At 43.3% G+C, this 18,804-nt stretch overlaps 2 protein-coding genes across 3 annotated transcripts in view; both read left to right on the forward strand.

Annotated features, from left to right (window-relative positions):
* LOC141196449 (glyoxylate reductase/hydroxypyruvate reductase-like) overlaps positions 1–11,684 on the forward strand; it is a 42,534-nt gene extending 30,850 nt beyond the window's left edge. The window contains exons 7-9 of one of the 2 annotated variants that reach the window (XM_073662571.1): positions 1,880–2,015; positions 2,742–2,872; positions 10,712–11,684. In XM_073662571.1, the coding sequence (XP_073518672.1) occupies positions 1,880–2,015; positions 2,742–2,872; positions 10,712–10,836 (392 nt within the window). In that variant the 3' untranslated portion in view covers positions 10,837–11,684. Of the gene's footprint in view, positions 1–1,879; positions 2,016–2,741; positions 2,873–4,767; positions 4,833–10,711 lie in introns of those variants that run through there. The other variant, XM_073662580.1, reaches the window with a different exon arrangement.
* A 506-nt stretch (positions 11,685–12,190) lies between these two features.
* The window catches only part of LOC141196706 (glyoxylate reductase/hydroxypyruvate reductase-like), a 30,425-nt gene continuing 23,811 nt past the window's right edge, over positions 12,191–18,804 (forward strand). The window contains exon 1 of the mRNA XM_073662587.1: positions 12,191–12,346. Coding sequence (XP_073518688.1) covers positions 12,261–12,346 — 86 coding nt within the window. The 5' untranslated portion in view covers positions 12,191–12,260. The remainder of the gene's footprint in view (positions 12,347–18,804) is intronic.

The following is an 18,804-nucleotide window of genomic DNA, read 5'->3' on the forward strand; positions in this document are numbered from 1 at the left end:
TTGAACCCAATAGAAATGTGTCCAGCCTGAAAGGTGCAGATGAAAATAATAAAAACTATCAATTTGTTTCAACTAGAACAGTTTTGCAATCAGTAAAAAGGGTGAAAAAATCTTATGATACCCCAGATGGTAGTTTCAAAATCTGAAGGCAAAATGTGCCTACCACTCATCATGCCTACACTGCCTAACCCTCAGCCTGCCCCTAAATAGTAGACTAAGGTTCCCAAAAAGTGATATGAAAGTCTGATATTTAACGCCTTACCGATGTGTGATGTACACGTACAGTGCATGTTGGTTGCAGGAGTATGAATCAGCCAGATGCCGGCTGTATTACACAGTTTTTTGAGTTGGGACCAGAGGGTATGTATGAGTTATACATACTCCCGGCCAGTGGGCGCGGCCTAGCTTCCATACACTTGTTTGGAGCGAGGCTACGCCCTCTAGTCAGCCACGTCCACTGGACGGCTGCATCACTAGACGGGGCACTGTCTCGCTCAATACAAGTGTATGGAGTGAGACCATGCCCACTAGACAGCTTGTGCCCTGGAGTATGTATAACTCATGCATACCCTCCAGTCCCGGCTCAGAAACGGGCGGATCCCTCAACGCACAGTGTGTCCGCTGGGGGAATTCATAAGTCTGCAGTCACACAGAGTGACTGCAGACCTATCGATTTAGACTGGACAACCCCTTTTAAGTTCACATTAAAATTACACTTAGTTCTTTATTGGTCCTATAGTTATTTAAATATATCCCAAGCGGTCAAATTGCTACACTAGTTGAGTAATTCAATTGTAATATACATAATAAATTTGCCTCTATACCTTGATGAAGCCCATAAGGGTGAAACATGTTGGTGAGGCTCTTTATATATTTTAATAGTGTCTTGTTCCTTTGGACAGTAGACATTACAAAATAGGATACAATCCGTAATGGTTACATAATGGACCGCAGTCCAATTTGGTCTATGCTAGTTATACAATTTGAGGCTTTTGGAGCAGTACACCTATGTAGCTACAAATAGGTAGATTTATCCATATGTACAGTATATTACAATTGAATGATATCGCAGCAATTTGACCACTTGGATACATTTGAACATAGGTAAAACTAATAAGGAACAGAGTGTAATTTTAATGTGCACCTTAACATATGATTTGCACTAGTTACTCATATTTTTAATTTAACAATTAAAAGTTCTGTTTTATTTTGGATTGGTTAAAATGGGATTTTTTTGGCCTTTGGCTATTGGATTAGTTAATCCGTACTCGACACCATTGTGCAATTTTGGCGTTATTAAATTCTTTAGAAGGCATGTGCCTCTTGAATGGAGTTGCTGTATCCTTCAGGTGACGGGCACCACCGCATGCCGCAGTCTGTGACTAGAATACCTCTGTGTAGCAATTTATGCTATTATTGTGCCATAAATTATTATATATTTTTTGGTTGTGATCGGTCGTGCCTCCTTGCGGTAGAGCTCCCTCCACTTTAAAGAAAAAAAAAATTGGCGGAGCTGGCCGGGACTGATGTAAAAATAAGAAAGGTCACAAAATGTTAGTGCAGCTACAAGTTGTGCAAAAGTTTTGCTCCTTTTAGCAGTTTGACAACAGGAAAGTGTCGTGAACTACTTTGATGCATAGGAGTCCAGTGGGCGGTCCTATGCAGTGATTGAAAGTCTTCCTTGTATGACTGGGCATAAAGAGATAGCTGTCAATCATTAGTAGGACCGCCCACTTGACTCATATGTATACAAACACCAGAGATTTCAATGAATTAAATACTGTTCAGCTTCTCCTCCTCTATACCCGGCTGTGCTCATATCTGCATATACAATGTGACCGGTTCACAGCGTAACAGTCTACCCTGTTTTTTTTCACAGTTTCCTTGGTTGAACTGGCGAAGCAGTCCGATTTCCTTCTTGTTTGCTGTGCGTTAACGCCTGAAACCCAGGGGATCTGCAATAAACATCTCTTCTCCAACATGAAAAGCAGTGCCATCTTCATCAACACCAGCAGGTGACACTAGAACATAAAGTGGTCCTCGGTCACGTGGCGGAGACATAGCATACTGCCTAGAGCTGGCCGTACACACTAGATATGTTTCGTTCCGCTGACAGCTATCCTCAGTTGTCCTCATACACAGGAGTGCTCAGCTCCACTCAGTGCTCCCCATCGGGGAATCATCTCTCTGCCGAACGTGTGCTTGGATTCCAAGTGCCCAATTCTTATGTCCCACAACAATCTGTCGGTGACAGTCAGGAGGCCCCAATACACATTACGTGGTCGGCCAATCCTGCAACGGGTTCAGCTGACTTTTAGCTCATGTGTATGGGCGCTTTATAGGCTGTACCTAGACATTTTAGGGCATGGTCACACATTCAGTATTTGGTCAGTATTTGACCTCAGTATTTGTAAGCCAGAACCAGGAGTGGTTGATAAATCCAGAAGTGGTGACGTGTTTCTATTCCTTTTCCTCTGATTGTTCCTCTCCAGGTTTTGGCTTATAAATACTGATGGAAAATACTGACCAAATACTGAATGTGTGAACGTGGCCTTACTGCTCAGTCCAAAAATGACTGTATAATCATTGCCCACAGAAATGCATTTAGTAGCTTAAAAATCAAACGAGTCGCCAGCTTTTTTATAATCATCACACTTTTTTTTACTCACCCAAACCTTATTGCTTTTCAATTTTTTTGTGTATTACTTTAAAAAAACAAGTAATATGTCTTCACCACGCAGGGGGGCAGTGGTAAACCAGGAGGACCTTTACCAGGCATTGGTGTCTAAACAGATTGCAGCCGCTGGACTTGATGTAACAGTGCCCGAGCCGCTTCCTACTGATCATCCTCTCTTCAAAATGAAAAACTGCGGTACGTTTCCTCTGATTATATTTCAAGTCTAATGGCAGAATCAGATATCTTGGGAGGGATAAAGTTAATTTTCTCCTGGGTGCCACAATGTCGGTGCAGCTTCATTAACCCTATATCTGCAGGTTAATGGCGTTATCGGACATGACAGGTTCCCTTTAAGCTTTCATTCAACTTTTTAACCACAATCTGAGATTGCCCTGTTATGAACAGTATTATACGCACTTCATGGAGATTTATATTTGCTGTGTATTGTCAGATCTGTAGGATCATTCTTGATTGCATGGAATTTGTGTAGCTTTATATGATACAGACTTTTTACTAATTTGTTTAAGTAGCATTATCAATTATCCCCTTATGCTCCATGACGAACGATTACATCATGGAGTGTGGGGGTCAGAAACAGAGAACACTCAACACAAGGCAGATGCCTGTTATATTATTATATAACCAGCATGTGCCTCTAATAGCAGTGATCGGCGCCTCTGATCGCTGCTGCTAACCTCTTAAATGCCTCTGTCAATCACTGACAAAGACAGTTAGGGTATGTGCACACTGTCCAGAGCCCCGACACAGCGGAATAGCTGGCGGCGGCTTTTGCTCATTATGCAAATGAGCGGCGCCATTTTTTTTTCACCTGCCGACTTTCCTCATAGAGGTTAGGTTCATGGGGAAAGCCCGCTTGCGGACCCCCCGGAGAAATTAACATGCTGCAGTCTGCAAAGACGCTCTCCATGTCAGTTTAAGCGGGTGATCCGCAGGTGCAAAGAGACGCATAGAAATCCCATCCACTCTGCTGTAACATCTGGCTACTGCATAACATTCAGCTTCATCCCGCAGCAGCTCCTGACCGTGTGCACATACCCTTAAAAGCCAATCCTGGCGTTAGATCAGGCGCATATCACCCCGCCACTGTGACACAATCGGAGACAGCCAATGGGTTGCTATGGTAGTGTTGTGGAATTGCTGTATATAGTACAAGCAATCAAACAAGTGCAGGTTCAAGTCCCCTAAGGGGACTAACACATAAAATAAAAAGCAATAAAAATGTATAATGTATAAAAATGTAAAAATGTATAACACAAAACACCACAATTGCGGTTTTTTGATTGCTGCAATAACGCAAAAAAAAAGCAATAAGAAGCCATCAAAGCATTGTATGTATTTCAAAATTATATAAATAAAAACACCAGCTCACCATGCTAAAAACAAGCTCCAATAATGGTAATATAAAAAAGTTACTGGTCTCGGAAAATGACGCCACAATTGATATATTTTTTTTTTTTACAAAATTCAGATTTTTTTTTAAGGCAATAAAATAATAAAAAAAATATATACTTTTGGACATTGGTCAAGGAGGTAAACAAAAGCCCTGCTTGGCATATCCATTCCCAAAATTATACCAGCTGACACAGAGGCTGTGTCCGCCTTTATAAACAAATTTTCTCCTTTGGTCTTCATAGGAATCTAATTATAAAATGATAAGAAATTTTTAATTAAATTTGCAGAAGTTGCATAATTTTTAATTTTAGAAATATTAAAGCAGTTAAAAAATTGGTTGTGAATGTGGACAAAACCATTCAGTCTTATTATTGTGTTTGTTATATGTATGGACCTTTGCGATGCATAATGGTGGATTTTATGCTGCACTTCTTTATTTACAAATTGCTAAGCAAGTTTTATATTGTTGCCCCTCAATCAAAACTTATAATGTATCCAAAGGATAGGTGATCCGTGTCTGATCACTGAGGGGTCCCACATCTGGAACCCCAACCGATCACTAGAATAGGGGTTCTGTGCCACCAGCTGGAATAGAGCCGCAGTAGCACAAGCGCAGTGCCATCCACGGTCTATAGGACTAACAGAGAATATTGAGTACAGGCTGCCTTCTTCTGCAGCACAACCGGCGCTCAATTCAAATGCGAGAATAAAACCTCCATTTTTGTGATGGGTAGCAGTCTCCAAGATAACACCGCAGCAAGTAGACACATCATCAATCTAATAGGTAAGTGAGAAATTTGTGGAACAATCCCTTTTTTTAATTAGATCAGTGAGTCCCATTAAAACAGTGTTGCCAACCGTCCAGAATTTTTCCAATATGTTCGTAAAAAATATTGTTTGGCTGTGATCTTTTGATAAGCTGTCTGAAAAAATAAAAAGTTAAGTTGGAAACCCTGTACATTACAACGAGACATGCTATGTTCACTGAGGGTATGTGCACATGACGCCTAATTCAGCAATTTTTTTTTTTCACATTTTTAAAAACTTTTTCTTCACTTTTTACTGTATTTAATAGTCCCCTTAGGAGACTTGAAGCTGCAATCGTCTGATTGCTTGTGCTATATATAGCGAAGCACTGCTATATATAGTGGAAACCATGATCTCCTATGAACGCCATCAAAGTCAAGGAGCCGGTATATGACGTACCAGTATGTCATATATCAAGAAAAAAAAGATGTCGGCAGTGGAGCCACCGTGAAAAAGCAATGGTGAAGCAGCAAGAGATGTCCCTTCATGAAAAAGATTGTCGGGTTTTTCCTAAAGCAGCTTCACCTAGGAAAATCTTGGCAGCTTCGCCAGCATCTTAAAGACATCGTGTGCACATACCCTGAAGAAGTTTTACCATAATTGATGACATCAATCTAATGTCTGACCATAGGATTCCCTCTGATGCCCTAAATGAATCTGAAAAATACGCAAACAATGTCAATGGGGGGAAACAACTTAAACCTGTAATATGTATTTAATTTTAAAAGGGGTTATTCAGGGCTAAATTATTTTTTTACTATAGGCCTAAGACTAACAGGCAGGTAGTTGCTGACTACCTGCCTGTTCTACCTGCTGCCAGCTCAGAGAGGTCACAGACTGGTCCTGCTGGCGAATGTTTGGCTTCCACTAATGTCACATTGACAGCGCAGCTGCTTCTCTTCCACTCTGCTGTGTTGACAGGGCATGACTGCCGATGTCATGCTGATTGACAGCTTCCTAACTGTGGGTCAGTCAGAATGACGGTGGCAGTCAAGCCCCATTGACAGAACAGAGAGGAAGTAGTAGAGCTGCTCTGTTGATGCTAAGTAGCAGAATTACCGACAGGAGAGGTCTGTGATCACTCTGAGCCGGTGCAGGGTAGAACAGGCAGGTAGTTAGTAACTACCTGTGTCACGACTCTGTTGTTGGTTATCCCGGGACCAAGGACTCTTTCCCTGTCCCTAACGCTAGGGGGAGCCCTAGCTATCCCTGTTTCTTGGGTTACTTCTGAAGGTGAAGACGCCGGGGCCATGTACCTTGCTGAGCTCCAGAATCCGCCCTCAGTCTGTTCCCTCCCCACACCCAGGGAAAAGGGGGATAGTGGTGTATGTCAATACACCAATCAGATTAAGTGTCACGGGTGTGTCAGAGGTGACAGACAGTCGCCCTGCAGTTGGTTGCAGGAGATCTCTACGTTTGGCATTACAGACATCTTCTTAGAGGCTGGCAGTCTAGGACCCAGCGGCTACCTCCCTCTGGCTAATTAGCTCCCTGGCTTGAGTGTCTGAGAGGGAGGTACCGGCGATATTCATTACTACTTCTGAGGCTTTAGCAAGAGCAGTATTTCGTCCTCTCTGGAACTAAGCAATTCCCCCCCTGTTTGTCTACCCTTGTTGTCTATAGAGTTTAGTGGAGATCAACTAATGCTCATCTCCTCCCTTCCCTAGCCTTAGCCTTACGCCAGGGAAAGTCCGGCCGAGGCACACGTGCGGCGATTGGTGAAGAGCCAATATAGGGACGGTAGTTGAGACAGGGTAACACTAGACCAGACTAGGAGGTCTCCACTCCCCCCTTTCCCTAGTTTCTGGGCTCCCTTTCCCTCTTCCCTCTGTGTTGCACTAAGTCTTTCCCACACCCTGTGTGACATTATCGCTGGCCGAGCACGTTTTGAAAAGGAAAAAAAAAAAAAAACTGAAATTTTTCTCTGTGTGTCTTTGGATGTGGACCTTTTTTTCCCCCTTTCTCCTTTGGTATGGGTACTGTTGAAGAGCTCGCAGAGCAGTTCCGCTGTCTGTCTCTGGAGGTGAATGACCTCCGTGGTGAGGTACAGCAGCAGCATCAGCGGCTACAGGTCGCCAATGTAAGGGTCTCTGCAGGTAGGCCTGTCCAGCCTGAACCCAAAGTTGCCCTCCCGGACAGGTTTTCTGGAGGTAGGGATACGTTTTTTGTATTCAAGGAGGCCTGCAAACTGTATTTTAAACTTCGTCCCTATTCCCCCGGAAATGAGGAGCAACGGGTTGGTATTGTGATCTCTCTATTGCAGGGCAATCCAGTCATGGGCGTTTTCGTTACCGCAGTACTCGGTTTGTCTCCAGTCTGTGGAGAGGTTTTTCGGGGCTCTGGCCCTCATCTATGATGACCCTGACCGAGTCACCTTCAGCAGGGGAATCAGTCACTGGAAACGTACAGTTTGGAATTCCGTAGATGGGCAACAGATTCCAAATGGAATGACTCAGCCCTTAGAAGTCAATTTTGTGAGGGGCTTACTGAAAGGTTGAAAGATGGCTTGGCAGTATATGAAACCCCTCGGTCCTTGGAGGCTGCCATGTCGTTGACCATACGTCTTGATAGACGCCTCGGGATAGACGGGTGAGACCACCTTCTCCGGGGCCTTCTTGTCGGGGTTGTGTACCTCTGCCGGGGGAGCGGTCTGGGATTGAGCCAGTACTGGGGGAGGTGGAGGAACCCATGCAGTTAGGGGGTGTCTCTACATCATACATCTCCCCAGAGATTCGCAAGAAAAAAGGCGTGTTTTTTTTTGTGGGAAAAAGGGACATTTTGTTGGGACTTGTCCTTCAATTCCTAAACAAAAGGAGACTCGATTAATTCTTGGTAGTCTGGAGTTGGATAAACAAGGGGCGCATTTGTGGCCAAACTGCGGTTCCCGCTTTGCCCTGACAGCAGAGGTGGTGTTAGAGAGCAAACCAAGAAAATTTCTGTTTTTGTTGACAGTGGAGCCGGAATCAGCATGGTTGATGCTGAATTTGTGAAAACTCATGGTCTTGCTTGCTGTGCTTTAGCTGAACCTATTTCTATCTTTGCCATTGACTCGGCGCCACTTGCACAGAAAGCATTTACTCAGATTGTACATAATGTAAAACTGAGGGTGGGGTCAGTTCATTGTGAAATAATCCCTTGCTATTTTCTGGACAATCTTCCCACACCAATTGTCTTGGGTATCCCTTGGCTTGTTAAACATAATCCGTTGGTGGATTGGCAAACCGGGGAGATTATTGAATGGGGAGATTACTGCCATGAGAACTGTTTAGAGATTTCCCTTGCTACTGTCTCTACGGAAATATTTCCTGCTTTTCTGTCTCGTTTTGAGGACATTTTTTCTGAGAAGGGGTGTCAGGATTTGCCTCCTCATCGTGCTTATGACTGTCCTATTAACCTGACCCCCACAGCTAAACTACCGAAGTCCAGACTGTATAATCTTTCTGGCCCTGAGTGACAAGCCATGAAGGATTTCATTGCGGAAAGTCTGGAGAAGGGACATATCAGACCCTCATCTTCCCCCGTGGCAGCAGGGTTCTTCTTTGTGAAGAAAAGAGATGGCGGTCTACGTCCCTGTTTAGATTTCCGGGAATTAAATCAAATTACCATCCGTGATCCATACCCTCTTCCTCTGATTCCTGATTTGTTCAGCCAGGTTGTGGGAGCTAAGGCATTCTCCAAGTTGGATTTAAGGGGAGCCTACAACCTGGTTAGAATCAGAGAAGGGGACGAATTGTAAACAGCGTTCAATACCCCGGAAGGATATTTTGAGAGTCTGGTTATGCCTTTTGGTTTGACCAATGCACCTACGGTGAAAATGATATTTTCCATCATTTGGTGGGGAGGTTTGTGGTAGTCTATCTGGACGATATTTTGGTTTACTCATCTGATTTTGAGACTCATCGGGGGCATATTAAGCAGGTGCTCCAGATATTAAGGGATAACAAACTTTATGCCAAACTAGAAAAATGTGTTTTCGCTGTTCAGGAGGTGCAGTTTTTAAGGTACTTGTTGTCATCTTCGGGTTTTCGGATGGATCCAGAGAAGATCCTTGCAGTCCTTGACTGGGAATGTCCCGAGAACCTGAAGGCTCTACAACGTTTTCTGGGCTTTACTAATTTTTACCAGAAATTCATCCAAAATTGCTCTGTTATAGTGAAACGGTTTGCTTCGTCGCTCTCCTCGGTATGGCAGGGTGTGCTGAGTAATTTAAAGATCATGGGAGACCAGTATAAACGTATGGCTGACAGAAAACTCTTGCCAGGTCCGGACCTGAATGTGAATGACTTTGTGTGGTTGTCTACCAGGAATATAAGATTAAAAGTTCCTTCTTGGAAGCTGGGACCTAGGTTTATTGGTCCCTATAAAATAACCGCCGTCATTAACCCAGCAGCGTTTCGTCTTGAACTTCCTCAGGCCCTTAACGTGCACAACGTGTTCCATAGGTCCTTACTTAAAAAATATGTGGAACCTCTTGAGCCCTCGCCTCTACCACCACCCCCAGTAATGGTTGATGATAATCTGGAATTCCAGATTTCGAGGATTGTAGATTCTCGTCTCCAACGTCGTTCTCTACAATACTTGGTGCACTGGAAAGGCTATGGTCCAGAGGACAGGATGTGGGTTTCAGCATCAGAGGTGAACGCTCCCAGATTGGTTCACTCATTTGACATCTCTTTTCCTGAGAAACCTGGTCCTGAGTGTCCGGAGGCCACTCGTAGCGGGGGGTACTGTCACGGGTGTGTCAGAGGTGACAGACAGTCGCCCTGCAGTTGGTTGCAGGAGATCTCTACGTTTGGCATTACTGACATCTTATTAGAGGCTGGCTGTCTCTAGGACCCAGCGGCTACCTCCCTCTGGCTAATTAGCTCCCTGGCCTGAGTGTATAAATACCTGGTGTGTCTGAGAGGGAGGTGCCAGCGATATTCATTACTACTTGTGAGGCTTTAGCAAGAGCAGTACTTGGTCCTCTGTGGAGCTTGAGGCCGTGTGCGCATTTGGCCAAAATAGGGACGGTAGTTGAGACAGGGTGACACTAGTCCAGACTAGGAGGGCTCCACTCCCCCCTTTCCCTAGTGTCTGGGCTCCCTTTCCCTCTTCCCTCTGTGTTGAACTAAATCTTTCCCACACCCTGTGTGACACTAACAAGGTAATACAAACAGGGATGAAGGAAAATACCAATCATACAAATATATGCACACAAACAACAGAGGAAAACACCAGGGAGTGGAGGTGGGAGAAAACCAAAGTAGGAAAAGGAGAGGATTTGCACCCCACCAAAACCATGCAACAGTCTCAGATAAATCCACCAAACACCTTCTCAAACAACAACTTTCCACCATATTCTGAACCATGCAGCAGTGAAGCTAACTCTGGCAATAATTGCTTGCCAGAGTCCAGTATATATAGGAGCGGGAGTGGCCAGCAGTGAACAGCTGAGAGCCTTAATGCAGGTGAGCTTCCAGGAGCTCACAACTGAGCAGATTAACCCCTGTACTGCTAAAAGAAACCTGCACCGTTTAATATGAAGGAGAAGTGCTTCTAGTCAGTGCAGGAGTAAGAGAAATCAGACAGCGTGGTCTTCTGGCTCCTCTCTGTCGCGGTAAACCCGTGACAACCTGCTAGTTATTTCTTAGGCCCATAGTAAAAAAAATAATATAGTCCTGGATAACTTCTTTAACTATTTTCAGACAGATTTGCTCCGCTCTGGACAAGCATGGCCAAAATACAGTAAATGTCATAACAGAATCCTATCAATATGGACTATATGAAACTGTGACTAATAGACATCTGATTTCGTCTCTCTTTTTTTTCCAGTCATTCTTCCTCACATTGCCAGTGCTACTGTGGAAACACGGAATGCCATGGCAGCTCTCGCAGCAAATAACTTGTTAGCAGGACTGAAAGGTGGATCCATGCCCAAAGAAGTACCACTGACTTAATGAAGAGTACTGGGCTCTCCAACCACAGCCGAGAATACCTATACATGTGCCTATGTTTGCAGTAAACATTGTATGATTATGTTAAAATTAAATATACTAATTAGCCCAAAATATACACTAAAATGAAATTTTTCAAGTAAGTAGAGTAAATTTTCAACCTGAAAAAAATGACATTTTATGGTAAAACTGCATGTTGATAATGATTTTGGCTAATTGTGAACATACCCTTCACCAGATAAATGCCACATTTTTCATATACTTCACTAAGATATGGCTGCACGCAAACTCAGCCAAGCTTCCATTGAGATGTATGGAGAATGTTTTGGCTGGGAATTTGTAAATGATGGTCAGTTAATATTCGCATTTGGTCATGAAATGGACCCTCAGAATTAATTTTCCTGACGGGACCTTGTCTCCCCAGTCCGATGCTGATTGATGCACAATCAAATGTCAATTTAGTGATGAAAATTGCCAATAGACGTCAATGGAGAAAAACCCCCACTGATCAATTAAACAGATTACTAAAAAACATCCATTGTAGATCCATTTAACAAATTCTGTTTTAAAATAATCAGTAAGTTGGGACAATAGAGAAGAGTACTTTTTATGTAAAACATGTAAAAATCATAAATACATACGAACACACATAAGGATGAAAAAAAGTGTACTAAACTGATGGCAATTCATCATCAATCAGTTTTTCCAATCATTAGTGTGAATTAGACCATAGACTAAATCCTTTCAGTGCATGAAAAAAGACAAAGAATTCTGCCCTGGGATTCAACAATCTGTAATTTTTGCCATTGCTTTGAGTATTGTTTGTACAATAAAAATACTGTAGATGAAAATATTTGCTTTATTGGATTTTTTTTATACTCTAATGTAATTCACCTAAAGATATTTTGTTATAAATATTAGCTGTTATTTATATAGCGACAACATATTCTGATGAGAAAAAAAAAAAACTGGAAGAAAAATGACAAGTTATGAAAACAATGAAGAGGACACTTTTCTATCATGTGTTGTTGGTCTACTGTATAAGTAAGGAATACCATATAATATTAAGAATACACGTTTTATTATTATACAACATGGATAAGTGTATGCAACATACTATATACATATGTATCTATATACAGTATATACATATACTATATACACATATATTTATATATATATATAAATATATATATATATATATATACATATACATATATATAAAGATATATATTTAATATATATTCCTATGGGGCTCATCTCTCTAGATTGCTTTGTGCTGTTACTGCCACTATACACCAGGTGGCGCTGTTGCCTCATAATAGCCTCTCTCTATGGGAAAGCTGTGCAGTTGACCTACAAGTCTCCCTGTTTCCTGTGAGAAGAGCTCCTCCTTCTGGGCTGCTTCTTCCTTGTTACTGCAGGCAATGAAAGCAGCTCAGCAGCTAATGAAGGTGTTTGTAAGCAGAAGGCTGCCCCCAGAAGGGCAGAAACTCCTAGCCCAAGCAGGAAAGTAAGTGACCCTTGTGCCATCAGTAATGTGAGGTACTAGCCTCCTCCCCATCAGTTGCACTATAATGTACATGGCTGTATCTATGTGTTGTGGCATAGGTTGGGCATAGGGACAGTGCCAGCCTCACCGCTCAGGCATATGCTGGTTATAGGTTATTACTTTTCATGCTTACGTGGCAAATAACTTATTATACGCATACATGTTTGCTGGGCAGCACATGGCATCGGGGCACCATAGCACTGCAGCAGCTTAGCCTGTACAGCACTGGTCACACAATGCGGAGTTTTGTGACTTTTTACATAACGGGCCATCATTTTAACCCCTTAGAGCAGTAGCCACTTTTCCCTCCTTTCTGTTAAGAGCCACAATTTAGATTTTTCCATACGACGGCTTGTTTTTTTCTTTTGCAGGACAAGTTCTAGTTTTGAATGACAATGAATTTCACCATATAATGTACTAAAAATGGGACAAGTGAGACTGAAGTGAAAAAAATCAACTCTGCCGTTTTTTTGGTTTTGTTTTACGACGTTAATTTTGTTTTTACAAGTCAGAACCGCTATGGGGATTTATTCTGATTCACCCGTTAAACTTTATATAGTATCTTTTTGTTTAATGAAAAAATGATTTGTACCGCTATTTTCAGAGCTATAACTTTTTTTATTTTTCAGTCAACAGCTGTAGGTTTTATTGGTACCATTTTGGTGTCTAAATAACATTTGATCTTATTTTTTCCATTTTTTTGGGGGGATGGGAGGGAAGGAGGTGGGTTAGGGTAAAGTGACCAAAAACACAGCAATCCTGACATTTTAATTTGTGTTTTCCTTTAACACTCATATATTATATTTGATTATTTAAGCCAGTTATATACACAGAAATACCAAGTATGGTTTTTTTCTTTAGATTTTGTGTGTTTCTGTGTGTGTGTGTGTGTGTGTGTATATATATATATATATTACATAGTCATGGCCGAAAGTGTTGGCACCCTTGAAATTGTCCCTGAATATGAAGTATTTCTCCCAGAAAATTATTGCAATTACACATGTTTTGTTATACACATGTTTATTTCCTTTGTCTGTATTGGAACAGCACAAAAAAAACAAAGAAAAAAAAGGCATATTGGACATAATTTCGCACAAAACCCCAAAAATGGGCCTGACAAAATTGTTGGCGTCTTTCCAAAAATGTGGGTAAACAACTTTGTTTCAAGCATGTGATGCTCGTTGAAACTCACCTGTGGCAAGTAATAGGTGTGGGCAATACAAAAATCACACCTGAAACCAGATAAAAAGAGAAGTTGACTCAAACTTTGCATTAAGCATGAAGAACAGAAAGAAGGGAAAAGAACGGTCTGAGGACTTGAAAACCAAAATTGTTGAAAAATATCAACAATCTCAAAGTTACAAGTCCATCTCCAGAGATCTTGATGTTCCTTTGTCCACAGTGCGCAACATAATCAAGAAGTTTACAACCCATGGCAGTGTAGCTAATCCCCTTGGACATGGACGGCAGAGAAGAATTGATGAAAGGTTGCGAGACAGGATATTCCAGATGATGGATAAGCAGCACCAATTAAGTCCCAAAGAAATTCAAGCTCTCCTGCAGGCTCAGGGTGCATCAGTGTCAGCTGAAACTATTCGTCAATATTTGAATGAAATGAAACGCTATTGCAGGAGACCCTGGATGATCCCACTGCTGACACAGAGACATAAAAAAGCTAGACTGTAGATTACCAAAATGTACGTGAGCCAGAATCCTTCTGGGAAAGCGTCTTGTGGACAGATGAGACGAAGATAGAGCTTTTTGGTAAAGCAGATCGTTCTACTGTTTACTGAAAACGGAATACTTATAGTCAAATATGATGGAGGTTCAACGATGTTTTGAGGACATTTTGATGCCTCCCGCACTGGGTGCCTTGACTGTGTTTCAAGGCATCATGAAATCTGAAGATTACCAAAGGATTGTGGATCACAAAGTAGTGCCAAGTATCAGAATGACCCCAAACATAATTCCAGAAGCACCCAGAAATGGATATAAACAAATTGCTGGAGAGTTCAGAAGTGGCCAGCAATGTGTCCGGATCTAAATCCCATTGAACACCTGTGGAGAGATCTTAAAATTGCTGTTGGGAGAAGGCACCCTTCAAATATGAGAGACCTGGAGCAGTTTGCAAAAGAAGAGTGGTCCAAAATTCCAATGTAGAGGTGTAAGAAGCTTGTTGATGGTTATAGGAAGCAATTGATTGCACTGATTTATTCCAAAGGGTGTGCAACCAAATATTAAGTTGAGCGTGCCAACAATTTTATCTGGCCCATTTATAGGGTTTTGTGTGAGATTATGTCCAAGTTGCCTTTTTTTCAGTTTTTTTTTTGTGTTGTTCCAATATACACAAAGGAAATAAACATTTGTATAACAAAATATGTGTAATTGCAATAATTTTCTAGGAGAAATACTTCATTTTCTGGAACAATTTCAAGGGTGCCAATACTTTCGGCCATGGCTATTTATATGTGTACTGTGCAAAACTTTGGTGTGGAAAAAATGCTGTAAAGTAGTAATAGACTATAAATAATAGTTTATTTTTGTCAATTAAAAGAATGTAAAGTGAATGAACAAAAGAGAAATCTAAGTCAAATCAATCTTTGGTGTAATCACACTTTGTCTTCAAAGCATCATCAAAGCATCAATTCTTCTAGTTAGGCTGAGTTCACACGATGCGTATTTCATGCGTTTCCGCGGCGTTTTTGCAGTTGCGTAAACGCCGCGGAAACGCATGAAAAACGCATGGTAGAAGGGAAGCAATGTTCCCCAATGGAAATCCGCATGTGCTGTGCCCATGATGCGGATTTTTCCGAAGCGTGAACGCTGCGGTCAAAAATCCGCAGCATGTCAATTAATTTTGCGGAAAAGCGGCGATTTCGCCGCCATTGACTTGCATTAGAACGCGCCAATTCCGCAAGACAGCATCTGTACTTGCGCTATTGGCGCGTTCTAATATGCGGATGGTACCCGAGTGTGGAGGAGAGGAGACTCTCCTCCACACCCGGGTACCATTAAAAAAGCTGTAAAAAAAGAATAAAATAAAAAATAAATGTATTCTTACCTTCTGTCGGCCCGCGCAGCGCTCCCGCTTGGTTCCCGGCACTTGCAGTGAGTTGTAGGACCTGCGCTGACGTCAGAGTCATGTGACGGGTCACGTGACGCTGACGTCGGCAGGTCTTTCAATTCAAAGTTGCCGGCAGCCGGGAACTTTGTAAAGCAGGACAGCGCGGGCCATCGGAGGTAAGTATATACACTCTCTCGGGTCACACTATATAAATCCATGCTGTTTGCATGGATTTATATAGTGTGACCTAGTTGTCAAGCACTTTCCAGGTGATGCTAAAATCGCCTGGAAAGCGCTTGTCAATCTGCATGCGGAAACGCATGTGAATCTGCATGTGGATCCGCATGTATTCTGCAGGAAAAACGCATGCACAATCTGCATGCGTTTTTTCTGCCAGGGAGATGCAGAAATGATGCAGAAATTTTCTGCTTCATTTCTGCATCGTGTGCACATACCCTTACACTTGTTATGTGCCCATGATGTGGAAATGCTCCGGATTTTTCCTGAGCCTTTCTGCACCTCCCTGGCAGAAAAACCACATACGGATTGTACATGCGGATTGTACATGAGGATTGTACATGCGGATTGTACATGCGTTTTTCCTGCCAGGGACAAGCGGAAGTGAAGCGTTCTTCACTTGCATTTCCGCATGCGGGTTGTCAAGCGCTTTCCAAGCGATTTTAGCATCACTAGGAAAAGTGCTTATCAACTTGGTCACACTATATAAATCCATGCAAACAGCATGAATTTATATAGTGTGACTGTAAAAGAATGGTAAAAAATAAAAAAATAAATATATACTTACCTTCCGATGGCCCTCGCAGTCTTTATTCAATGCGTCTCGGCTTGCCGGCAGCTCGCAGTAGATTTAAGGATCTGCCGACGTCAGCGGTTGCGTGACCCGTCACATGACTAAATGACGTCAGTGCAAGTCCTTTAGTCTACCGCGAGCTGCCGGCAAGCCAAGACAAGGAGACCGTGGGCCATCAGAAGGTAAGTATAATATTTATTTTTTATTCTTTTTTTTACAGGTTCTATGGTACCCGGGTCCGGAGGAGAGTCTCATCTTCTCCAAACCCGGGTACCATCCGCACATTGAAACGCATGTTATCCACATGTACAGATGCAGTGATTCGGAATCCATGCGTTCCAATGCAAGTCAATGGCAGCGAAATCGCAGCGCTTCCGCAAAATAATTGATAGTGCTGCGTATTTTTCCGCAATGATAATCCGCAGCGGAAATTTCCGCAGCATGTGCACAGCATGCGGATTATTATTGGGGAACATGGCAGACCTTCTACCAAGCGTTTTTTAAGCATTTCTGCAGCGGAATTGCCGCTGCGGAAACGCTTAAAAAACGCATCGTGGGCACACAGCCTTACACACAGTTTTTGGAGAAACTCAGCAGAATGGTTGTTCCTTGTCTTAGAGAACTAACCACTGATCTTCTGTGGATGTAGGCTTGTGCAAATCCTTCTGTCTTTTCATGTAATCCCAGACAGACTCAATGATATTGAGATCAAGGCTCTGTGGGGGCCATATCATCACTTCCAGGACTTCTTGTTATTCTTTACCCTGAAGATAGGTTTTAAATACTGTATTTTTCAGACTATAAGACGCACCTAGGTTTTGGAGGAGGAAAATAAAAAAAAAAATGTAAGCAAAAATTGTGGTCATGATGCACTTTTAAGGAGGAGGGGGTCTTCTGCTGACACTGGTATAGGGGTAATATCCCCCATCCTGGTATATATGCCCCCCCCTTCCTTTTATACATGGTCCCCATCCTGGTATGCCTGGCATTCCTCCATCCTGGTATGCATGGAACCCCTCCATCCTGGTAAGCCTGGCACCCCTCATCCCTGTCCTGGTATGCATGGCACCCCTCATCCCTGTCCTGGTATGCATGGCACCCCTCATCCCTGTCCTGGTATGCATGGCACCCCTAATCCCTATCCTGGTATGCATGGCACCCCTAATCCCTGTGCTGGTATGCATGGCACCCCTAATCCCTGTCCTGGTATGCATGGCACAGCAATCCCCATCCTGGTATGCATGGCACAGCAATCCCCATCCTGGTATGCATGGCACCCCTCATCCCTGTCCTGGTATGCATGACACCCCTCATCCCTGTCCTGGTATGCATGGCACCCCTAATCCCTATCCTGGTATGTATGGTCCCCCGAATCCCCATCAAGCTGCACATAAAAAAAAAAAATAAACACTCATACTCACCTTCCTTCTCTCTCCTCCAGCGCTGCGTCATGTCTGCCCGCACTGATCTCTCCATGTGAGTCGCGCATGACGTCACTGCCATGCGCGGCTCACAAGGAGAGATCAGCTGCCGGAAGTCACTGCTCCCCACGCCGGGACTGTGTGTGCGGAGAGCAGTGACTTCACAGCCGGCACACAGCGGAGCCGCGCTGCGGCTCCTGCTGCTGCCGGCTATCTCGTGTGCCCGCTTATTAAAGGGCATGAATATTCACCCCCTCCCCACGCCCATGGGCGTGGAGAGAGGTTGAATATTCATGCCCTTTAACAGCGGGCACAGGCGATTCTGTCAGCAGCTGGAGCCGCAGCGCGGCTACACTGTGTGCCGCTATTAAGGAGCATGAATATTCAGTGCTCCCCACGCCCCATGGGCGTGGGGAGCACTGAATATTCATTTTCTTTACCATTGGGGACAGTGTAGGCTGCAGCGGGCGGCTGCTGCCTCCTGTGCCCCGCTCCTCCACCGCTACCGCTCCCCCCCACACCCCACATATATATACACCCCCCCAAACATTCGGACTATAAGACGCACCCCCCATTTTCCTCCAAAATTTTGGAGGAAAAAAGTGCGTCTTATAGTCCGAAAAATACGGTACATTGGCTTTATGTTTGGAGACAGAGTCCTGCTGCAGAATAAATTTGGAGCCAATCTAATGCCTCCCTGATCAGGGGCGTACATAGAAATCATGGTGCACCATAGCAGAAGTTCTAATCGTCCCCCGACACCTCCAAAGAAAAAAAAATATTAGGTAGTGCTACAGAAGAACATATCTCACAACTTTGCAGCCTTTACAAAGTCATTTTCCTCCTACAGGAGCCCTAGATTCCACTTTCATTTCACTCATAAAGCTGATGTCAACAAAAGTGCCCTAAAACACTGTAACATTCCCCCACAGTGAATTCCTCCACAGTACCCTCCACATGCATAGTATGAAGACGCTAATGTGCCCAACCCCTCAACTCCCCCAGAAAGGGTATGGTGACCCCAATACAGTATGACCCTCCAACTGTGACCTCCACACAGCCCTCCATGCAGTATAATGGGCCTACATACAGTATACTGGCCCCACACCTCTCCACACTGTAA

Source organism: Phyllobates terribilis, unplaced genomic scaffold (assembly GCF_046119375.1).
Source record: "Phyllobates terribilis strain yellow unplaced genomic scaffold, ASM4611937v1 Scaffold_1__5_contigs__length_1240528914, whole genome shotgun sequence".
Taxonomy (NCBI): Eukaryota; Metazoa; Chordata; class Amphibia; order Anura; family Dendrobatidae; genus Phyllobates; species Phyllobates terribilis.